The 25,123-nt window shown below is 43.5% G+C and overlaps 1 protein-coding gene across 1 annotated transcript in view; it reads right to left on the reverse strand.

The window, feature by feature from the left end:
- NYX (nyctalopin) overlaps positions 1-23,654 on the reverse strand; it is a 34,918-nt gene extending 11,264 nt beyond the window's left edge. The window contains exons 1-2 of the mRNA XM_040338090.1: positions 23,449-23,654; positions 22,338-22,409 (exon numbers count right to left, since the gene is read on the reverse strand). Of these exons, the coding sequence (XP_040194024.1) occupies positions 22,338-22,371 (34 nt within the window). The 5' untranslated portion in view covers positions 22,372-22,409; positions 23,449-23,654. The remainder of the gene's footprint in view (positions 1-22,337; positions 22,410-23,448) is intronic.
- Between the last annotated feature and the right edge of the window lie 1,469 nt (positions 23,655-25,123).

Consider the following 25,123-nt stretch of genomic DNA (forward strand, 5'->3'; position numbering starts at 1 on the left):
ATTCGTGCATGTTAGCCGTTTACATTGGCACACAGTGGCCTATATAAGTGCAGTAGCTGCACTAGTCCTTTACTGTTTGATCTGCAGCTACTCCCGTTTTCCTTGCAACTTATCCTGTTGATTCCTGTGCTTACTCCTGACTTTGCTTGGTCGCTACCTACTTTGACCTTGGCTTGTTCTGGCCTTTGCACTGCCTTCTGATATCCGCTTGATCATGCGTTGCCAAACCCTGCCTATCTCCTGATGACCCTTTACCTGCTGTCTATGCCTGCATCTGCCCATTTGTTACCGACCTGGCTTGTCCAACCACACATCCAGACACTACTGCTGCTATCGCTATCTGCCAACCAGAGGTCTGCTGTCTTCAGTTCCAGCATACCATCTAGCTCTGGTGAACAAATTTACCGCTCACCTCTACATCCAGCGGAGAGATCACACAGGTACCTGTACCTCACCGCACTCCTGCGACCACTGTCGTAACATCAGTGGTTCTCGAGTCTGGCTGTATGAGAGGCCTCCTTCTGCACGTCAGGCTCAGCCACAAGGTACGTGACATGGGAGAAGCTGTGTAAACCCCAGGAAAGCACTAAGATGTATTGAATTTATTCCCTCAGTCTTCACGAGGGAATGGGGGGGGGCTTCAGTAACCCTTATGGCTAACAGGACAGAATTAAAAATAGACTTATTAGACTTAACATTAATAAATCACCGGGAACCAAATGGCTTGCACCTGAGGGTACTTAGGGAACTCAGTCAAGTAATTGCCAGAGCATTGTTCCTAATTTTTACTGACAGTCTGCTGACTGGAATGGTACCAGCTGATTGAAGAAAAGCCAATGTAGCACCAATATTTAAAAAAGTGCCAAAATACATCCCTGGGAATTACAGACCAGTTAGCCTAACATCAATAGTATGCAAGCTCTTGGAGGGGATGATAAGGGACTATATACAAGATTTTAGTAATGAAAACAGTATCATTTTTTTAAATCAAGAAAAAGGTTTATTGATGCAAAAAATAGTAAAACAATACTTTAGGATACATACACAGACAGTATCATTACATTCAGGGTGAACATATGCCAAATTAAGAGAGAGGCAGGTAAAAGTCGTGCAATCATAATTACATGAGCTAAATCAAACATGAGAGGAGCTTACCCCCCCTAGACAGCGGCCAAGAAAAGCCAGATTCTACCTGTACTTTGGATATAACCTTATTCAATTTGCGTTCAGGCCGTCTATCCTATGTTGCCCTACCCTCTAATTGCAATAATTATTTAACCTACCCCGCCATAATGCAAGCAATAACATTTACATTTGTAACAAACACATTGATTCTTAAACCACCTCCTGGTTCTGAATCCCTCGCCCCACACTCTGCTCCAAGGATCAAAAAACTATTTGAACATTATTCATCCCACTCTTTGCCAGCCCATCTCGACTCATATCCTATCTATTTATCCCTGCAATAGCCTTTCCATAATCAATTGCGTGGGTCCCAGGCCTGGTACGTCCAGCCAGGGTTGCCATAATGAGTAGAATTTCTTAAGAGCATTTCTGTGTTGGTATGTGACTTTTTCCCTTATCAGTAGATTATTTACCAGCTTTACCCATTGACCCTCTGTAGGCACTCGGGGAGTGATCCAATATCTGGCGATGGCCTTGCGAGCCACATACAGTAGTCTAAGTACGGCTGTATGGCCACCGGGAGACAGCGAAGGTACCTCGAGGCCACCCAGCAGACACACCACCGGGTCATGAGGCAACGGAAAGCCATACGCCTGGGATATAGTATCAATAACATATTTCCAGTATCGGAAGAGTTTTGGACACTTCCACATCATGTGTAATAAATCTCCCTCCTGCACATTACATTTTGGGCATATTGGGGAATCCCGTATACCCCATTTATGTAGTCGAGTGGGTGTTCTATATACTCTATGGAGGAGAAATAGATGAGAAAGTCTGTGTTGCGCCGATACCGAGACCAGAGGGGCGGATGTCAAACACAGCTCCCATGTATCCCCATCGATGGGACCTAGGTCCGATACCCACCCTTTCCTACATGGTAATGCCGATGCATCATGTGTTACATTAAGCAGTCTGGAGTATACAAGGGAAATCATGCCCTTCTTGTCCACATTAAAAAGCACATCTTTATGAAGGGGGTGCCTTATTAGCAAGATTGGAGAGAGCCTGACTTCCCTCTGGGCTGCATGTCTCAGTTGTAAGTATTTATAGAACTGAGTTCTGTGCAGACCATACTCTTCCTGCAGATTAACAAACGATTTGAGGGTTGGGCCACTAAACAATTGTGTGATATAGTGTATACCTGCATTTACCCAGGTCCTGAAGCCTTCTAATTTAAAAAGTTCCCTGTAGTAGGAATTTTTCCAAATGGGAGTAAAGGGGCATACCCCCCTGACATTGAGACTGGAACGAACGTATTTCCACAACGTATTAAGCAGCACCACCGTAGGTAAGGTCTGGTCCAGGTGTGTGAGTCCTGCTTCCAAGTAAGACACCGCTGGTAGCATTGGCCCCGACGGGAGTAATATGGCTCGTATTGGGTCTCCGAGGTCTACCTCCCCCCAGTTTCCTATATGCTGTATTTGCGATGCTATAAAGTAGTAGCGGGCATGAGGGACAGCTAAACCACCCTGATCCTTGGCTAGTTGTAATGTGGCAAGTTTTATACGTGCCACCTTACCACCCCAAACTAAATCTCTGAACTGGGCATCTATCTGAGCAAACCACCTGTGGGGAATCCAAATCGGGGTATTGTGGAAAACATACAGAAGCTGGGGGGCCCACACCATTTTAATGAGGTTCGCTCTGCCTGTAACTGATAGTGGAAGTTTTTTCCAGGACGCACATTTCTGTCTGAATTTTTGTAGCAATGGTGCCAGATTCAGAGAGAGATATTGGGAGGGGTCTGGCGTGACCAGAATTCCCAAGTACTTAAACTCATTCACTACCACAACATCCCTAGCGCAGTCAGGCAGGCTGTCTGTTAGGGGGTCTAGAGGCATAAGTACTGATTTATTCCAGTTAATGCTGAATCCTGATAGTTCGCCAAAGCCTGCGATCAAGGACATCGCATTCCCCAGCGACTTTTGAGTATCACCCAAATACAGCAGAGTATCGTCTGCAAATAAAGAAATGACATCCCGCCCTGCACCTCGGATGAAACCTGTAATGTCGGGTGAAGCTCTCATATGTATTGCCAAGGGCTCTAGGGCTAGGGCAAACAGCAGGGGTGACAGGGGGCACCCCTGCCGCGTGCCCCGGAAGAGCCTGAAAGAGTCAGAGACCTCCCCATTAATTCTCATTCTTGCAGTCGGGGCGCTATACAGTAGTTGAACCCATTTTAGGAAGGATGGTCCCACCCCAAATCTATGCAGAGTCTCCCAAAGATAAGGCCATTCAACACTATCAAATGCCTTGGCCGCATCTAGAGAGAATATAGCTCTATTACCTGGGTTGTCCACCGGCACCTGTATATTTAGGAATAGCCTACGCAGGTTTTGTGCTGTGGACCTCGTAGGGATGAAGCCCGACTGATCCCTATGTATTACTTGATGAATACATTTGGAGAGTCTGGTGGCCAGAACTCTAGCCAGCAACTTAATGTCAAATGTCAAGAGAGAGATCGGTCTATAGGAGTCTGGTGAGAGAGGATCCTTACCAGGCTTCAACAGAACCACAACCAGGGCCTCATTCATAGACGGGGGTAGAATTCCAGTTTCAAAAGCCGTATTATAAACTTTTAGTAAAATGGGGATGAGTTGCTCAGAGTATCTGCAATAAATCTCAGAGGGAAGACCGTCAGCCCCTGGCGCCCGCCCATTATGTGCCTGCGCCAGTGCCTCCAGAAGTTCCTCACTAGTAAGGGGAGCATTAAGCATGGCTACATCCGACCCAGGAAATTTTGGTAGCTGATATTTATCCAAGAAAGAGTGCAACTGTTCACTAGTGGGGCTGACCTTAGATGAGTATACGTTTTGGAAAAATTCTTGGAAGCAAGTTATAATGGAACGTGTGGAGTGGCATAGTGTCCCCCCCGCATCCGCTACCACTGCAATATGAGAAGGGGGTTGCTGTGATCTAGCCAGGATCGCCAGCATATGACCTGTATTTTCACCCTCCTCAAAATGTCTCTGTTGTAGGAAGAACCTTTTGTTTTCTGCAAGTTGAAACGATAGGTCTTTAAGCATGGTATGGGAGGCCATCCACTGTCTTTTTAAGCCATCATTAGATGGATCTGCTACGTAGGCTGCCTCTGAGCTGCGAGCTTCCTCTAACACACGTGTCTCCCATTCCTTTGTGCCCGATTTAATTTGGTTGATAGTTCTAATAAATTGGCCTCTCATAAAGGCTTTAGCCGCATCCCACACCACATGAATGTCCGCCGTGCCTAAGTTATCCCTAAAGAACTCACTAAGTAATGCCGGGATTGGGTCTGGTTCCGGAATAAGAGACAACCAGAACGGGTTGAGTTTCCACAGTGTTTTACCTCGTCTTTCACCCAGGCCCAGATCTACCGTAAACGGGGAATGATCGGAAGTGTGTCTCGGGTGGTATGCCGAGTTCCGTACCAATGGTAGTAAAAGACCATTACCGAAACCCATGTCTATCCTTGACAATCCCCCTACAGAAGCTGACCTGCAGGAATAAATTCTAGAATCAGGGTTATGCAGTCTCCAGACATCAAACAGGCCTAATTCCTCAATTAAACGGGCAAAAGGTGTGGGACCCTTCCTATCATGTCCCCCCTGTCCCGCACCAGTCTTAAGTTTGTCCTTTTCGTGATCCATTAGGTTATTAAAGTCCCCTATTACTAGGACTGGAATACCAGGAAGACAGGACACAAATTCAGCCAGTGTTTTCAAGACATTAGATGAGAATGGTGGGGGGATATACACTCCCGCTAATACACATTTGACCCCATAAAGGGAACAATATAAAAAGACATATCTGCCCTCGGGATCTATCTTAACATTTATAAGTGTGTACTGTGTACCACTACGGATCAGGACACTCACTCCCCTCGAGTAAACCGTATGGGTAGAATGATATTGGTGGCAAAATTGCCTAGTTGCCAGTTTTGGGGTAGAACCCGGGGGGAGGTGAGTCTCCTGTAGACAGATTACCTCCGCGCCCAATCTTTTAATAGTGCGCAGTACCTCAAGGCGCTTCACCGGACTATTCAGGCCTCGGACATTCCACGACAGACACCTAGTTATATTAGACATGCTACCGGAATCTTAATATCAGTAGGAGAATACAATCTTATACCGTATAAGTAAAAATTATCTAAAGCATCATCTATGACCATCTTGGAGGTTAGAGGCATAACACAAGCAATAAGCATACTACCATTCTGGGACCCTTGTCTACTGCAGTAAGGGAACCCTATTTCATGATCATGTGGGCTACAGGCTAGGGAGAGCATAGAAAAAAATAGTAAAAAAAACAGAAAAAACAACCAAGAAGTATATAGAGCAGTTTCCTGAGAGCAGAGCATGTCTGGATCATCGCTCCTTAGTATCATATGTAATGTAGCCAACATGGCTAACGAAAGTTTACCCAAGGGGCAAGTTAGGGCCTGAAACAACCCTATTGGGGGCAACAGTGGAAGCGCACCACAGTGTCTTAGAGCTTCTCAACAGCAAAACTCTGGGCCTTAGTGACCAAAGTGAACAAAAACCGCCTTACAAAGGCAACTAGGAAAGTGAGCACATAATATGCTGGGTCATCAGATTAGACTTTCTTTTCAGTCTGCCGGTCGTCTACCCCTCGCCTCTTTGATGGATTGCTCTTCCCGATCCAGCCAGTGTGCTGCAGTGGCCGGGGAATCAAAAAATTGGACAGCACCAAAAACCTCTACCCGAAGGCGGGCCGGGTACAACATGGCGTATTTCAAGTCGAGGTCCCTCAGACGGCGTTTCACATCCAGGAACTTGCTTCTCTTCTTCTGTAGCTCAGCAGAAAAGTCCGGGAATAGGGAGACTTTAGTATTGTCAACCTTCAGTGCTGCTGGATTAATTCTGGCATTGTATAAAGTGGCGTCCCTGTCCCGATAATGTAGGAATTTAAACAGGAATGGTCTAGGCGGTGCTCCAGGCTGTGGGGGTCTAGATGGCACCCTGTGTGCCCGTTCAACAGAAAACATAGGGGAGAATGCTTCTCTTCCAAAAGCTGCAATCAGCCACTTCTCAATGAACTCCACAGGATTTTTTCCTTCCATTTTCTCAGGTAGGCCTATAGCCCTTACGTTATTTCTTCTCATCCTGTTCTCTAATTCCTCCAAACGAGAAGAGTGTTGGTCTATTAAATGGTTATTGTAGGTCAGGTCCCTCTGCATAGGCCCCATGTCATCTTCAATGGTGCTCACTCTTTCCTCTAATGCTGAGGTTCTTTCTCTCATTTTTTGGGCATCCTGTCTGAGAAATGAGATTTCTGACTTCATCCCTTTTACTTCCGTGGTCAGTACTGCCAGGGATACATTACATGAAGTGACTGCAGTGAATATATCTCTCAGCGTGGGTTCTCCCTCTATGGTAGGACTCCCCGGGCCCTGTGTCTTATCTGAGGCCTGCTCTGGAGTACTCACTGTGTCCCATAGTAGTCCGGCCTGTACCGAGTCCTCCAGGGGCACTGTGTCATCCGCCTCGGATCCTCCGCTCGGTGAGTCCTCCGGAGTGCTGGAGGAGGCCGTAGGTTCTTTCAACAGTGGCTTGGAGAACAGTTTTTCAGCTGCCTCGCGGTGTTTCTCCCTCGCTGTGCGGCCTGCATACGCGCCATTTTGGACCATGAGCTCTGCTGGCTTGTTCACCAGCTGCCGTTTGCCGGACGACATCGCGGGACCAGGACACCGGGAAAGGTATGTACGTGTTCCCCGAGCAACAAGGAATCCTCCGGTGTGACTGTGGGTGAGTATAAATTTCTTCCGCAGGATGAATAGAAGGATTTTCGGCGGAGCTCACTTCAGACACGTCCGGCTACATCCGCTGCCTGGCCACGCCCCCGAAAACAGTATCATTAGCAATAATCAGCATGGATTCATGAAGAATCATTCTTGCCAAACCAATCTATTAACCCTCTATGAGGAGGTGAGCTGCCATCTACATAAAGGAAAGCCCATAGACATGGTGTATCTGGATTTTGAAAAAGCATTTGGCACAGTTTCCTATAATTGTTTACTGTACAAAATTAGGTCCTTTGCCATGGACCATAGGGTAAGTACATGGATTGAAAACTGGCTACAAGGGCAAGCTCAGAGGGTGGTTATAAATGGGGAATACTTGGAATGGTCAGGGGTGGGAAGTGGGGTCCCCCGGGGTTCTGCGATGGGACCAATTGTTCATAAACAACCTGGAGTATGGGGGTAAACCGGTCAATCTCTGTATTTGCGGACGAAACTAAGCTAAGCAGGGCAATAACTTCTCCGTAAGATGTGGAAACCTTGCAAGAAGATCTGAGAAAATTAATGGGGTGGGTAACTACATGACAAATGAGGTTTAATGTAGAAAATTGTTAAATAATGCATTTGGATGGCAAAAATATGAATGCAATAAACTCACTAGGGGGAAAATCTAGGATGGAAAAGGACCTGGGGGTCCTAGTAGATGATAGCAGCAGCTTGGCATTGCATTAAAAAGGGGATTACCTCCAGGGATAAAGCGATAATTCTCCCACTCTACAAGACTTTGGTCCGGCCGCACCTAGAGTATGCTGTCCAGTTCTGGGCACCAGTCCTCAGAAAGGATGTACTGGAAATGGAGCGAGTACAAAGAAGGACAACAAAGCTAATAAAGGGTCTGGAGGATATTAGATATAAAGAAACGTTGTGAGTACTGAACTTATTCTCTTTGGAGAAGAGGCGCTTGTGAGGGTATATGATTTCAATTTACAAATACCATACTGTTGACCCCAAAATAGGGATAAAACTTTTTTGCAGAAGAGAGTTTAATAAGACAAGTGGCCACTCACTAAAATTAGAAAAAGAGGTTTAACCTTGAACTGCGTAGAGGGTTCTTTACTGTAAGAGTGGCAAGGATGTGGAATTCCCTTTCACAGGCGATGGTTTCAGCGGGTGGCATCGATCATTTAACATTTTTTAGATAAGTACCTGAACTACCACAACATACAGGGATATACAATGTAATACTGACATATAATCACACACATAGGAGGTTATTTACGAAAGGCAAATCCACTTTGCGCTACACTTGAAATTGCACTGAAAGTGCACTTGGAAGTGCAGTCGCTGTAAATCTGAGGGGTAGATCTGAAGTGAGGGGAAGCACTGCTGATTTTATCATCCAATCATGTGCAAGCTAAAATAGGATTTTTTAATACAGCTTGCCTGTAAAATCCTTTTCTTGGGAATACATCACGGGACACAAAGCCTTAATTACTTAATTGGGTTATGTAGTCACCACAGGTGATTGGACACTGGTTAACCCAATTAAAATTGAGTTTCTCCCCTATATAACCCCTCCCAAATTGAGAGTGCCTCAGTTTTGTAGCAAAGCAATAAGTGTTCCACGTTTAACTCCGAAGAGGGGTGGGAGCTCTGTGTCCCGTGATGTATTCCCAAGAAAAGGATTTTACAGTTAAGCTGTATCAAAAAATCCTATTTTCTTGATCATACATCACGGGACACAGAGCCTTAATAAATGAATGGGATGTCCCATAGCAATGCTAAAATTGAGGGGAGGGAGACACAGATCAGAAATAAGACCGCCATCGGGCCAGAGGATTTATACTGCTGCCTGCAGTACACTACGCCCGAAGGCGGCATCCTCGTACCCTTTTACATCTACCTGGTAGAACTTAGTAAATGTATGGACCGAAGACCAAGTAGCAGCTTTACAGATCTGAGCCATGGAGGCCTGGTGATGCACCCTGGGCCCTGGCAGAATAAACGGACAACCAGTCTTACGTATCTCAGCCGTAGCTTGCAGATAAACTTTCACCGCTCTTACAACATCTATAGAGCGTAGACCTTCTTCCTCTGCAGACTGTGGATCTGGAAAAAAGACGGTAGGACTATACTTGATTCAGATGAACACCTGAAACCACCTTAGGTAAAAAGTCGGGTGAGGACGCAGCACCACCCTGTCATGAATAATTATATATACGGTTCTTTACAAAAAGAGCTGCCAATTCTGATACCCTCTTGCCGAGGATATGGCTACAAGAAAAAAACAGTTTCTTTGTCAAAAAGACTTAAGAAGCATGGTGTAATGGTTCAAAAGGTAACTTCTGTAAAACAGATAATACCAAATTCAAATCCCATGGGCACACGGGAGACTTAGCTGGCGGATTCAAGTGCAGTGCTCCCTGAAAAAAGGCCTTGACTAGGGAATGAGAGGCAAGCGGTTTTTGAAAGAATACCGACAAGGCCGAGATCTGGCCATTGATAGTGCTCAAGGCCAACTTCATATTTAAGCCCAACTGAGGAAAGGCAAGAATCCTATTAATGGCATACTTCCTAGGATGCTCCCTTCTGGGTTCACACCAGGAAACATATACCTTCCAGATTCTGTAGTAGATGAGAAAAACTTTTTCAAAGAAATTAGATTTCTAACAGAAAAAAACACCGCGCAGAAACAATATAAGTGTAAATGCTGCCAAGTACCAAAAATTGTAGATACAAATTAAAGAACAAGTGAAAAGAGAGTAGGTACAGCGCAAAAACTAATGGTAATTGATAGTGATACCTACGCTGTGAACTTAGGTATATATATAAAAAACACAAACAATGGGCCAGATTCAGGTAGATCCGCGCAATATTTGCGTGGGCAAAGGGCAACGATTTTTGCTCTGCGCCCACGCAAATATTTTGATATGCCCGCGATTCACGGAGCAGTAGCTCCGTAAATTGCGCGGGCGCTATGCTAAATAGCCCGGCGTAAGGGCGCCTAATGTAAATGATCCCGCCGGGGGCGGGAATCATTTAAATTAGGCGCGCTCCCGCGCCGAGCGAACAGCGCATGCTCCGTCGGGAAACTTTCCCGACGTGCATTGCGGCAAATGACGTCGCAAGGACGTCATTTGCTTCTAAGTGAACGTGAATGGCGTCCAGCGCCATTCATGAATCACTTACGTAAACGACGTGAAATTTAAATTTCACGAGCGGGAAGGGCGGCTATACTTTAGCATTGGCTGCCCCTGCTATAGCAGGAGCAACCTTGCGCTAAAGTCGCCGTACGGAAACTCCGTACCTTGCGTGCGCAGGGCCCACGCAACTTTTGTGAATCGGTGGTAGTATGCAATTTGCATACTATACGCCGATCACAATGGCCGCGCCCCCTAGCGGACAACGCAAGAATGCAGCCTGAGATATGAAGGCATAAGGAGGCTTATGCCTGTCATATCCTAGGCTGCAGTCCGCGTAGCGATGTTCCTGAATCAGGGGCATTCGCTACGCGGGAGCAAAACAGCTATTGCGCCGCGCAACCTGGTTGCGCGGGCGCAATAGCTTCTTGAATCTGGGCCACTATATATATATAAAAAGATTACATATGATTATGCAAAATTTCCAATAGTGCAAAGAAACAAAAGTTCATAATGAATGAAAAGCATGTGAATGAGTGCAGTCCATACACATATAGTGGTGAATAATATAGGAAATCCAAAAAGTGAAAAAATCCAATGTAAATCGCCAATGCAATATTCAAGATGTGACATCCAAAATAATCCAAACGATCTATCCACCAAAAAACACCTACTGTAAGTGATGAAGTATTGTAGTCTGCTTACCGAAGCTATTGACCACTACAGCGGTCAGTATGGGCACAGGATATTTTTATAGTCTCCCAACGAGACTGAGGGGTATCCGGTTCCTAGATCCTAGGTAGTACCTTCAAAAGTGTCTCAGAAGGGAGAAAAAATGGAATCCCCATAGCGTTATATTGCTTCACCAGCGGTATTTATTAAGAAGTAATGCACTTTACATTTAAGCTGATAATGCATGCACATGAAAATAAGGCGTCCGCCTATACGAACGGCTGATCTCGGCGTCTTCTCCTCGAATTCTCCCGCTGTCCCTGCTTACTATGTGAGACGTGATGGCGTCGGGACGCAAGCCACACCTACGCATTTTGTCACAGGATACCATCTTCGGGGATTGGCTGCTGCGTCACCGACGTCACGTCTGCCCTTAAATGCCAACGGTCTGCCATTTTGGAAGTGGGAAAAGACGGCTAAACCGAGGCTGCCCTTCTCTGACGCAATCCTCTATTGATGGGGATGGAAAAAACGACAGATGGACAAAAGAGAGGCTATAGTACAATTATCAAGCCTTGCCTAAAGCAGGTAAATGCTAAATATAGGGAAAAAAAGGCGGCGGAAAATGGTGCTGCCATCATGTGGCCAAGTAGGAGAAGAGGACAAATATAAAATACATACTGAACTCACAGTTAGACTTGACAGCCTAGGGAGAACGGGAGGAGACGCCAAGATGTACAATGGCCTTTAATGTGTAAAAAACATATATAATATACAATTTCTTATCTAGTACATAATATTTAATAAACCTTCAAGGTTCAAGGCAAAAATGGAAAATTTTAATGAACATTTTTTTTATTATAAAAAATGGAATAAAAATTAAAAATGTATTATTTCAAAAATGTGATTTTAAAAAGGAAATAGTAAAATAAACTCATAATCTTAAGAGTTGTTTATGAAGCTGTTTATATCCCAATCAACATTAAGCCCGTGTGGGATATAGCTTTTCATATTGTAAATTAGCTGGGTCTCAATCCTAGAGATAGAACGTACTTTGTTTACACCTCGCCAATGTGGCTGTAACTTGACGATGGGAATAAACAGGGTCCCCTCCAAGTTTTTATTATGGCACTGAGCGTAATGCTTGGATAAGTTGTGCTTGGGGAAGCCTCGCCTAATATTTCCAACATGTTCCTCAAGTCGCATGTGAACTTCCCTCTTAGTTCGTCCAATGTACTGTTTTAGACAGGGACACTGAACTAGGTAAATAACATGGTCACTAGAACATGTAATAAAAGAATCGATGGGGTAAGATTTCAATGTCTGTGTTGATTGAAACGACTCTATTTTACGCCCCTGGAATTGGTTCACTTTACAGATATTACACTTCCTGCATGGGAAGAACCCTTTCATGGTTTGAAAAAGGGAAATCGTGTTGGGGGGATTAATAACATTAGGTGCCAACTTGTGGCGCAAAGATGGTGCTCCCCTAAACAAAACCACAGGTTTATCAGGGATGACTGGGCCCAGCACTCTGTCATTCTTTAAAATGTTCCAATATTTATTGAAAATTCTTTTGACTGAGAAGAACTGGTTGGAAAACCCAGTGATCATTGAACCCAAACGGTTATCACAAATACGACTTGGTCGACCCTGATTGGTCAACATAGTCTTTCTATCAATACTAGCCACATTTTGGATAATATCATCTATGTTGGATTCTTTGTACCCCTTTTCCAGAAATCTGGATTTGAGGACAAGGGCCTGCTTGTGGTAATCTGCAACACTAGTGCAGTTACGCCGGATCCTTTGGAATTGGCCTTTAGGAACTGCACTTAGCCACATTGGATGATGGCAGCTGGTAAGGGGGATGAAGCCATTCCTGTCAGTCTCCTTGAAAAAAGTGCTAGTGGAGAAAACTCCATCCTTAACACAGATGTTAAGGTCAAGGAAATGGATTTCTGTACTACTAGCCTCAGTTTTCAGACATATACCCCTGTTGTTGGTATTAAGCAGAGAAATGAAAGACTCAAAGGATGGGAGGCCTCCCTCCCACAGGATCAAAATATCGTCTATGTATCTTTTCCATAGGCGTAGTTCCTTGGGGGGATTGTGATCTATAACCTCCCTCTCCCAATAGGGAGAGGAAGGTAGTAGATGAGCCTGGAGGCCGGCATCCTAGCATTAACTAGAGTGGATAGGACTGGACCTGAGAGCCCAGGTTTCGTCAGAATGTGGGTCTCAACAGCCAAACCATAAATTTAGACTTGTAAAGCAGAATGGAATATTGGACCCTGTGATAATCGGTCCGAGCGTAGTGAGAGAACCCACAGTCTACCTACTGCCATCCTTACGATTTCTACAAACCAGGGTCTCCTGGGTCAAGCCAGGGTGATCAAAATCACCAGCTTTTCTTCCCTCTTGACTTTCTGAAGGAATTGTGAGAAAAGCAGAACTGGAGGGAAGGCATTATCAGAGAATAACGATCCCATGAGATTGTCAGGGCATCTGACCCTTGTCCAGCATTGCGTTGAACCGGGAAGCAAACAGGTTCGCATTTGGGGTACCCCATTTCTGACATATGATTTGAAATATGTCGGAGTGTAGAGACCATTCTCCTGGATTCAGCTGCTGGCGGGTTAAAAAATCCGCCTGCCAATTTTTTACCCCTGGAATAAAGACTGCAGACAGGTGAGGATATGCCTTTCTGCCCGGGCCAAGATATGATTCACCTCTTTTTGGGCATCCAGACTGGTGCCTCTTTGGTGATTGATATAGGATACGGCTGTAGCATTGTCGGACTGGATCCAAACAGGCCAGTCTGTAAGACCAAACTCTGAGGGCCAGATGAAATTCCAGAATCTTCAGAATGTTGATGGGAAGGAGCTTTTCGGCTCCGGACCACTTTCCCTGGGTAGATGCTTCTTCTAGAACTGCCCCCAGCCAAGAAGGCTGGTGTCTGTGGTCACCACTTTCCAGGTAACCCGGAGTGAAGGATTTTCCTTCTGACAGATTTTGGGGAAGCAACCACCAATTGAGGCTCTGGTGAACCTTTGGAGATAAGATCATAGGAAGGTCCAGGGCCTGAACATCTTTGTTCCAAGCTGACAGAATTCTGACCTGTAACGGCCTTGAGTGAAACTGGGCGTAAGGAACAGCCTTGAATGAGGCTACCATCTTCCCCAATAACCACATGCATAGACGGATTGAAGGCCTTCTCTTTGCCTGTATCACTCGGACCAAGTCTCCTATGGCTTTTGCCTTTGGCTTGGGAAGTAGTTCCTGGATTCGGGACATGTCTATAATCATGCCCAAGTACTCCAGCCTTCTTTGAGGCTGCAAGGAGGATTTCCCCAGATTGAGGACCCAGCCTAGGTACTCTAAATATTCCACTGTGCTGTGCACATAGTGGTCCAAGCGTACAGCAGACTGATCTATGATCAACAGATCGTCCAGATAGGCTGTTACTGCCATGCCTCATGCCCTTAGCCTTGCCAGGGTCGGGGTCAGTATTTTTGTGAACACTCGAGGTGCTGTAGCCAGCCTGAAAGGAAGGGCCACAAACTGAAAGTGGCGCTGAACCATCGCAAACCTTAGAAACCTTTGGTGAGCGGGAAATATTGGCACATGCAGATATGCATTTCTGATGTCTATTGATGCCAGGAACTCTCCTCCCTGAAGGGTGGAAACAACTGAACGGACAGACTCAATGCAAAAGGAGCGAATGTTCAGAAACTAATTCAGGCCTTTCAGATCCAGGATAGGTCTGACATCTCTGTTTGGTTTTGGAACTGTAAAAGGTTAGAGTAAAACCCTGATCCCTGATCCTCTGGGGCTAACTCCACGATTACCCCTTGGGACAACAGGTGTTCCAAGGCCAACAGTAAAGGCCTTTTTTTCTGGATCTTTGGCAACTCTTGATCTCAGAAAACAGGGTGGCGGAAGTTTTCTGAATTCTAGCTTGTAGCATGAGGACACTGTGTAGATGACCCACTTGTCCTGAACTTTGACCGCCAGGTGTTTGCAAATTGTAGCAGCCTTCCCCCCCACTCGGCTGAGCGGGGGCATCCCTTCATAGGGAAGTTTTGGGGGTCTGCTTAGACTTTGAACCCCAAGTCCTTTGAAGGACGTTTACTCTTCTTTTTAACCGGCAACAGAGTAGACTTGCCTCCGGTAAACTTATTGATGTATATATCCAGGTACAACCTGGTTGACAAAAAACAGGTTGACAAAAAAATGACCACGAGTGTACAGATACAGTAAGTAAACACACTACATCTTTATCCACTTGCTTCCCGCCGGACGACTATATACGTCCTGTCATTGTTATGGTAGCAGCTAGCTACCATTACCCTGGTATCCTCTTCAAAAGCCGGCGGTTCTCTTTCAGATAAAAGTGGTCTCTGTGGTGGATTCGCAGTGGGAGAGGCGATCCGGACCTGGCCCTATCCAGGCATGGAGACAAGTGAGGGGAAGATGGCCCCCACTCGTCTCCAAGTCATTGCAGGGTGGAAGCAACGTCAAAACGTCACTTCCGCCCATAGCTCTTAAAGGGCCATTTTTTTTTCAAAAGGTTTGTTTTTGCAATTTACTGTAAATATGAGATCTGAGGTCTTTTTGACCCCAGATATCATATTTCAGAGAACCTGTCATGCTTTTTTCTATTACAAGGGATATTTACATTCCTTGTAATAGAAATAAAAGCAACACAATTTTTTTTAAAAGAACAGTGAAAATAAATAAGAAAAACATTTTTTAAACGAGCCCCGCTGTGCTTGAGTGCAGAAGCAAATGCAAGTGAGTAGAGCCTGCATATGAAAGCAGTGTTCAAACCACACATATGGCCACGATCGGTTGATCAAGAGCAAAAATTCTAGCCCTAGACCTCCTCTGTAACTCAAAACATGCAACCTGTAGAATTTTTTAAATGTCGACTATGGAGATTTTAAAGGGTAAAAGTTTGTCGCCATTCCACAAGCGGTCACAATTTTGAAGCATGACATATGGTATCAATTTACTCGGCTTAACATTATCTTTCACAATATAAAAAAAATTTAGTTAAATTTACTGTCTTATTTTTTAATTAAATAAAGTATATTTTTTCCAAAAAAAGTGCGCTTGTAAGACCGCTGCGCAAATACGGCGTGACAGAAAATATTGCAATGACTGATATTTTATTCTCTAGGGTGTTAAACAATATATATATATATATATATATATATATATATATATATATATATATAGTGTTTGGGGGTTCTAAGTAGTTTTCTAGCAAAAAAAATGTTTTTATCTTGTAAACACCAAATCTCAGAAATAGACTCGGGACTGTAGTGGGTATGCAATGCAAGCATCACATTGCCTCCTCACCACCTGTCAAAATTAATCTGAAAAGTGATCTGAACGTGGATAGCTTTTTAGAGGCTCTGCAGTTTAGTCTCCTTTACCCCTCACTGTAATGATGATGTTCAATTAAGGATTATCCTATAATGTATTGTTTGCATATACAAGGCACAGTTAATATAACACTTGCTGAATAATTCAGAAATATTCTGACACATTAGCCTTAATTCCACTTTTGCCTTCATAAAATTTAATTGTGCCTCAAAGTCTTTGTCGCAATCAGTCAGCATTATAATGCTGACGTGACTGATGATTATTCAGTGTGGCTGGCATGTAATAATACATATTTTGTTTAATTACACTGGCATGTCTAATTTAGCCATGACTTGAGTGTTTACAGAATGAAATGGATTCATTATGTTAATATAGTAACAGATTATAGCATCTAGTTTCAAAAGGACAAGCAAAAACCCTAAAAGAAGGTTTATGTTGCGCTTGACAGCTGTCATTTTCTGTAGTCAACATTCATATTTTTTTCAACTATGAGCACTAATTCACTGGAGTCATTGTAGCATTAAATTAATAAAAACAGTATAGTAAAAAAAAAAAAAAAAAAAACATACACCTACAAACTGTGCACAGTATTTATTTTATTTTTAAACAGCTTACTTCACAGGTCTTCTGCCTCAAATGACTTTTAAAGTGGATCTACTTTCAAATGTTAACCAAAAGCAATGTAAGCAGTTTTGCCTGAATAGATAAATCAATCAGTCATAACTTACTAAAATACCTATGCTTCGAAGCAAAAAGGAAGTGTGGGGCTACCCCCAGGGGTGGTCGTGTGACTAAAGCAAGCCCTACATAGATCAAAATTTAGCCGGTTTAGCAGAGACTTGACAAATTGTAATCAATGTAAGGGCAGGGAGATTGTGCAGAACCACCCTGTTGGATTTTCCCACTCAATCAGCGCTGGTGGCTACAGCCAGCAGTGCTGATCAGTGTATTCTGACACTGAAGTCTCCCTGCTGTCAGAACACAATATCTCAGTGGGGGGGATTCCCCCATCCACATCCAGTGTGTGGATTGGGAAATGGAGTCATCTATAGACTGCATAAAAGTCTAAGTACTGTATTTGATCATATATCTTTGGAAATCAAAGTTCGAACTGGCTAATCCTCCCCGTCAGAACACATCATATAACCAAGGCTTTTGGTCACATAAATGACACGAAAGACATTGAAGCCTTTTCGTTTTATACCCCTTTAACACTGAGACAATTTTCAGGCATTTAAGGGCTAAAAATAGCACCTGAAAAGCGCCTCTCAAGCCACCCCAGTGTGAAAGCCCAAGTGGTTTCACACTGGGGCAGTGCACTTGCGGGACAGGAAAAAAATTCCTGCAAGCAGCATCTTTCGGGCAGTTTGGGAGCGGTGTATATACCGCTCCCAAACTGCCCTGCCCATTGAACATGGGCACTTTTAACCCCTTGTTAACCCCTTCTTTGGGGCTAAAAGCACCCTGTTACCGCCCGCAAAGTGGTTCTGCAACACCAGAAAAGCGCCGCTAAAACAAGCAGCGTTTTACTGCAACCGTGGGGCGGTCTAGGTGTGAAAGGGCTCTTACTCTTTATTCATCCCTCTAGGATTATTGAGAACTCAAGCACAAAGATCTCATCAATATGAAACCAAGAGATATAATAAACTGTTGTGTGATTTAACTCTTCAATATCTAAAAAAAAAAAAAAAACCTCAAATATAAATTGTAAGTGGACTAGCTTTTTGGTTTATATTAACCAGGTGGTGGGTAGATTATCCAGGATCAGCAAATCTTTGACAACTTTATGGGTCAAATGGCCTGTTCACCTTGCAAGGGAATTTCCCTTTTGCTTAGTGATTGTGGCAAAAGAAATCGCATTCAAGAAAAAGAAGAAAAAAAGGATTTTTCCTTTCACATGATTGAATGATAAATTCAGCAGAGCGTCACTTCATCTACACTAAGCTAAAGAAGAATTCACTTACAAAGTGAACAGCGTGTTAGCAAACCCCTATGGGTTGGATTAGTTAAAAAAAATGAACAGGAGTAAGTAGAAAGCGTGAGCAATACAGATTACCCTATTGGCCTGCTAAAGCATCTGCTCATGTTTATTGCATACACCATGGTCCCAATTTAGGTGTGCATAAAACATCCAAGTAATGATATTTTGTATCTTATATTCCAATAAGGTGCACTAAGGAATATTAACCTATTTACAGCGGCCGAACGCACATATGTGGCCTCTCGCTGTACAGTACGCAGCCCTGTGTAAACCACTTTGCATGTTCCATGCAAGCTCCCAGCATGGTAGCCGGCGGTTACCGGAAAGCTCACAGAATACTTTACTTTATTAATCCCAAAGGGAAATTGGAAAATTGTTATGACACAGACACACTTGACAAAGACAACACAAGATCACAACAATAGACTGAACAAAATGCAAAAACACAACAAAATTACCAATAACAACCATTAATACCAAATAACAAAATTAAAACTACACTACAAATAAAACATCCATACAATTAAACTACAACATAGAATAAATAACACAGATTAAAATAACAGGCAAACTACCAAATACAAATAATACACCACTTTCTCTAACACCACCCCATATAATAACCAACAGAATATCAACATACTATAAAAACAACACAAAATCTTGATCAAAAACAACCAGAAAATAATGATATACCTTGATTGCCCCCTGGTGCATACTAGCAATTAGGAGCTTTCTGATCATGTGACCACTGTGACAGGCAATCACAGTGGTAACACGACCCGAATGCCTGCTTCTGCCTCCCAGCGTTTAGAACCCTTAAAGGCTCGATAGGGGGCTGGCAAGGGGTTAAGATTAAAGCAGTATTAAACAGTATTAAGCAGTATTAAACAAAGCAAACGTTTATTATATTGTAGTTGAACTATTCTTAGATGTGATGGCTGTATTAGTTTTCTCTTTTTGGGCTTTCTGTCTTCCACTTTCACCTGGTTATCTGGCCAACAAATCTGTTGCTGTTCAACAGAACAAGCTCTCTTGCTGATGTAGCAGTTACAGTGATGAGACAAACCATATACCACTGACAGGGGTGCTTACATTGGTCAGCTTTAATTTATTTATGTAAAACCCAGACTGACAATGCTGCTGTCCCTATGTGCTACTTCGTCCACAATAGAGGCACAGGAGGTTTGTTACTGAGCAGATCACCAGGTGAAAACAGAGAGAAAAAAATCCTTTGTGGCTTTTATATAGCAATCAGAAACAGAAGGCAATCAGATTATGTATATACACTGAAAAGCTATAGGCCAACATGTAGGGGAGTTAAGAGGCAAGGAAAAAAAAAACACCTGACGCCCCTAGAAGCAGCTGCAAACATGTCCGGTGTGCATAAGGCTTAAAGTGTATCTATAGTCAAATTTAAATCATATATTTCTCTCCACATTGTATTTTAATTCGTTTCTAGCCTATTCCTATTAGTCTGAATGATCTTGAAGTTTGTAAACTTGGTGACGATCCCCATACATTTATTTCCCAGAATTCTGTGACCTGTATTTACTTTACCCTGTGAATATGCACTGCTGTGTCACACATTTCACAGAGCCTGCCTTCTGAACTTCAGAGGTGCTAAGAGGCAGCGTTTTAGGAGGCAGAGGCAGTACAGAGATCACTGCGTGCCGGCAAGGTACCATGTAAACAGGTACATAAATATAGGCCATGCACCACGTGTGGAGGTGCACTGAAACAGTGCTGAGCCCCCTCTTCACCACTGCCGCTGTGACAAGATATTTAAAGCTGGGTGGGCAGAGCCTAAAAGGATTTTTTTTTTCAAATAACAATTTTTTTATTTTCGAAAAAAGGTCAATACAAAATGTAGCAGCATTTCAAGTGTAAGATAACAGAGGTAATACAAAAATTCCAGCTGAATGTGCTTACACAGCGGCCACATTCTTGGTTATACATTCAGTAACGTATAAAACAACTAGGTAACAAAGAGGAGAGGAGAAGAAGTGAGAGGGTAGAGTAGCAGAAGAAGATGGGGAAGGAAGAGAAAAGAAAAAAAAGGGGGGGAGGAAAGAGAGAAAAAGGAAAGAGAAGGGGGGAGACTGGGGGAAGGGGGGGGGGAGCAGGCAGGAGTGTCGGGTGAGGTAGTGTACCTTGGTGGTCTGTTGTCAGCTCACGGCGGGTCCTCCACCGAATGCCACCTCTCCCAGACCAGGTCATGGTCCTCCAGCCTATCCCGAATCCTAGCTGTCATTTTTTCCATGAGCTCTACATCCTTGACCCTAGCATAAAGGGCTTCCTGGGGTGGGGGCGTTGGTTTCTTCCAGTAAAGTGCTATCAGGCACCTCGCAGCTGTGGTTATGTGTCTCAGGAGTTTCTTATAGGGTTTAGCTATGCGGGGTTGGGATAGGCCCAGTAGGAACAGCTTCGGGGAGAGGGGTATGGGTGCCTCCACGAGGCGGGTCAGGAGCTCTTGCACCCGAGTCCAAAACTGGACTATCAAGGGACAGGTCCAGTAAATGTGGAACAATGTGCCCCTGGCCTGGTTGCACCGCCAACATCGGTCAGAGGTGGAAGGATAAATCCTGTGGAGGACGTCTGGGGTCAGGTACCAAAAGAACAGCACTTTATACGTGTTTTCCTTATAGAGGGTGCAGATTGAGCTCTTGGCCGCCTGCCTCCAGACCGCCCTCCACTCATCCTCTTCGAGCTCCCCTCCCAGCTCCTTCTCCCAACGGAGCATGTAGGTGTGTTTGCCTTTAGTTTGTAAGGGGTATTCATTTAGAATTTGATAGATATCTGATATGAGGCCCCTGCGGGCTGTGCCCTCGAGTATGATGCGCTCAAATGGGGTCGGTTTTGAGAAAAGGAGCCGGGGGGCCATTGTGTGGGCGTAGTGGCGGATCTGTAGGTAGCTGAAAAAGGCTTGTCGTGGAATGTCGTGTTTGGCTTGGAGCTCAGTGAAGGAGTGGAGGGTGCGGGATCTGGGGTCTACTAGGTGACCAAAGTGAAACAAATTTCGCGATGCCCAGGGCCATGACATCTGGTGGGTGAGACTCGTCGGTAGTTTAGGGTTATAGAGGAAGGAGGTCAGCAGGGAGCTATCAGACGTGAGTCGACAGTCTTGGGCTAGCCTCCTCCAGGTACTTTGCAGCTGCCGCATGGAACCCAGCAAACGTCCGGGTTCCACCGTCGCGTTTGCGTTCCATAAAAGATTATTGGGGTGTATTGGGGCCAGCCAAATCTTTTCCACCTCCGTCCACCTGTTGTAGGACTTCTGGGGAAACCATGATGCCACCGCTCGAAGTTGCGAGGCCTGGTAATATTTGACCAGGTCAGGGAAGGCCAATCCTCCCTCGGTGCGCGCGGCCGTCATGACCGAACGTGGGATCCTGTGGCGCTGCCTAAAAGGATTTTAGAGACACTAGTTTCCCATCAGGTCTGCTCCCCATTTGTTTGACAGCAGGCAATGGGCAGATCCGAAGCCAATAGACAACCTGTTATTGGCTATATAATCCAGCCATTGTCTGCTGTCAAAAACAAGTAGAGAGAGCAGATCTGATGATAAACTAGTCCCCCATCAGGCTCAGCCCACTGTCAGCATAACTGGTTGCGAGGAGGCTCCACAGATGAAATTATCCAGCAAGCTTGGGGAAGGGGTAATGACAACAAACATGCCGCTCTGCTACACAGCGTACAGAGACAGGCATTCTGTCTGTCTCTGTATGCCAAATTAAAGTTGGTCTTAATTAACTCACTTATCTTACCAGTCTCATTATCTATTAACTGGAGGTTATTATTTTTATATCTGGTGTAGTAATCTTACAGCTTTTTTTTTTTTAAAAAGAACTACCTGAATCTGTCGCACATGTTGGCAAAGCTCCCAAAGCTGGTGGCAGTTTTTATTTTAACCTAGCACAGGCCATTTTAAAGGGCCATGCTGACAGAAACTTGGCACTAACACTTTATTGAATTTCCCTGACGGTGTTCTAATTTTTTTCAGAATTTTACATTTAGGAAAATGTCTCCCACCAATCAAAGCTATGCATTCAGATTAACACTACACTAATAACCTTTTTCCAAGTCATTAAGGGTTTTGTGTGGAACCTCCAAATAATATGATTTAGGCATGCCACTAAAATATTGTGTTGACGGCAAAAGATTTGTCATGGTTAAGCAATGGTATGTACTCCCATAACCCAGTCAACAAGTAATGAGGATTTACCATGTAAAATGTTGGCAAACATCACTTGTTCCATTAGACCGGGGCATTTCAGACTACAGCCAGCAGTCGGGTCTACAATAAAACAGAATGTGTGAAATGTTTGCAATCTGAATACATCTATTTACTATAACAATCTTCTTCTCAAATGTATCACAGCAAAAACAGAGATTCATGATCCAATGATCCAATGTTATGAAAGCTGACAAACATTAATAATGCCCTGAAAACAGAAGCCTATCAAACATTATCTTGATGAAAAACAATGCTGTATGCTAATAAAGTCTAAGATTGTGTTGCTACAACCCATTGCTCTGAGCATTGTTTACAGTGCAAGTATAGAAAAACTAAAATATATGTATCCCTAATTTTATGCTATAATGTCTCAATATGTGTAACACAGAATAATTCATATTTAATACTGCACCATAATTCATAAAAACAAGAAAAAGGTACATAGACTATATAAAAATATAAAAACAATATTTACATAAAGATGGTAATTAATATAAGCAGTATATACATAATCATTACTATATATATATATATATATATATAGATATAGATATAGATATAGATAGATCTAGATCTATATATAGATATAAAATTACTAAATATATGCTATATATATATATATATATATATATATATATATATATATATATATATATATCATGATATTTAATCACTTTTGTGAAATCCACTGTATTACCAGGTGGTGTGAAAGGAATTTTAGAGCTAGAGAGGAGCTAAAATTGCTTGTTATTTTCTTAAGGAATATAAAATAAAAATATAGTTCACACTATCACTGGAGAATTATTTATTAGTTCAGTGTACCATAGACTGTTCTATGTACCAATTTACTAATATAGGGAAGTCAAAGAGCAGTAGTGGAGTGCATTATGATTTACCATAGGGTAGTCTCAGTTGAAGTGAACTTGTGGTGATTTCAAACCCAGCTTTACTTCATGTTATTTCAAGTCACGTCATACAGCATTGGGCCCTATGTACCATACAGCCACCTATATAATGTGCATTATTATTCCTCCACCACTGTTACAGCAACTGTATTACAAAAACAAAATAAAATAAAACATATATATAAAGACTTTACCTTACTCTCAGTCTTTCCCAGTTCTTTTACTCAAATTGCCATCCTCTCTGATACATTGTCATCCATTTGGCTTGTCGTCCTCTGAAAGTGATCATTTAGTGGCACTAAAATCCTCAGTATCAAATGAGGATTAGGAGGGGGAAGTAAGAATGTGATTGCTTTACAAGCTAGGCACAGATTGTTGATAAATGAGTCTGCTCTTTGCTCTACCCACAGTAATGTCACAGGCCTCGTACACACGACCAGTTTCCTCGGCAGAATTCAGCTTCCGACCGAGTTTCTGGCTGAATTCTGCCGAGGAAACTGGCCGTGTGTACACTTTCGGCCGAGGAAGCCGACGAGGAGCTCGACGAGGAAATAGAGAACATGTTCTCTATTTCCTCGTTGTTCTATGGGAGCTCTCGTCCCGCCGAGCTCCTCGGCGGCTTCAGTGCTGAACTGGCCGAGGAACTCGATGTGTTTGGCACGTCGAGTTCCTCGGCCGTGTGTACGAGGCAACAGTCTCATATTTGGCTTTGATCCATGCTAGTGATATTGCCCCAAATCCACTGAGGTATTAACTGAAGCAGAACAGATTGTACAGTGTGACATGCCATGTGTCTTGATATGTGATGACTCGATAGCTTAAGAAAAAAAAAATTACAATAACGTATATGACTTTTTCCTAGGGGCTAAATATAAAATGTACAATTTCATGATCAGACCTCATTGATGCTTAGATGCCCAGACACACTTTAGTAACGTCTTTATGTGTCAGTTAACTACAATAATTGTGACCAATATGCCTCCTGAAATACATCTTACATTTATTATATTTGTTTTTGGTCTATTAAATAAAAATCAGGCTCAGGGTTTTCATTATAGGTTGACAAATTGGCAGATACCCCTAAAAGAATCTGAAAAAAGACCAGAGGGGTCTTTCCAGTATAAGCGGGTGCCTTTTGGTTTGCATGGTTCTCCTGCCTCATTCCAGAGAATGATGGATAAGAAATAAGACCACATGGCCAATATGCAGACACCTATTTGGACGATGTAGTCATCCACAGCCCAAATTGGCAATCTCATTTCCCCCGGGTGCAAGCAGTAGTAGATTACCTTAGGAAAGCAGGACTCACTGCCAACCCCAGAAAGTGTGCCATAGGCTTGGAGGAGGCCAAATACCTTGGCTACGTTATTGGCCAAGGGCTGATCAAGCCTCAGATAAATAAAATTGAGGCAGTTCAATACTGGCCCCAACTTATAAATAATAATAGTATAGACAGACACCTCTGATGTGGGACTGGGTGCGGTACTGTGCCAAATCAAAGACGATGAGGAGCACCCTGTGGTCTACACGAGCAGAAGGCTAAACTTTAGCCTTCTGCTCGTGTAGCAAGCAGTTATCAGTACATTGCTGAAAACCAGGAAAACATCTACAAACACAATGTACTAATGCATGTGGCAGAAGTAGAGTTTGTAGCTGAGAAAATGTGGAACACCAGGGAACCTCAACCAGCCCACATCCTGGAGTTTCTTCAGGCAGAATTGGAAAAGGTCCTCAGCACAAGTTCTTTAACAGTACAAATTTTAGCCTTTTTTGCTCTCACCAATATCAGGTGGGCCTCAGATGCTCTGGTTGAAAGCTTCATAAAAGCATATACTCATATACAGTGGGGAAAAATCATTATTTGATCCC

This window comes from Rana temporaria, chromosome 2 (assembly GCF_905171775.1).
Source record: "Rana temporaria chromosome 2, aRanTem1.1, whole genome shotgun sequence".
Classification (NCBI taxonomy): domain Eukaryota; kingdom Metazoa; phylum Chordata; class Amphibia; order Anura; family Ranidae; genus Rana; species Rana temporaria.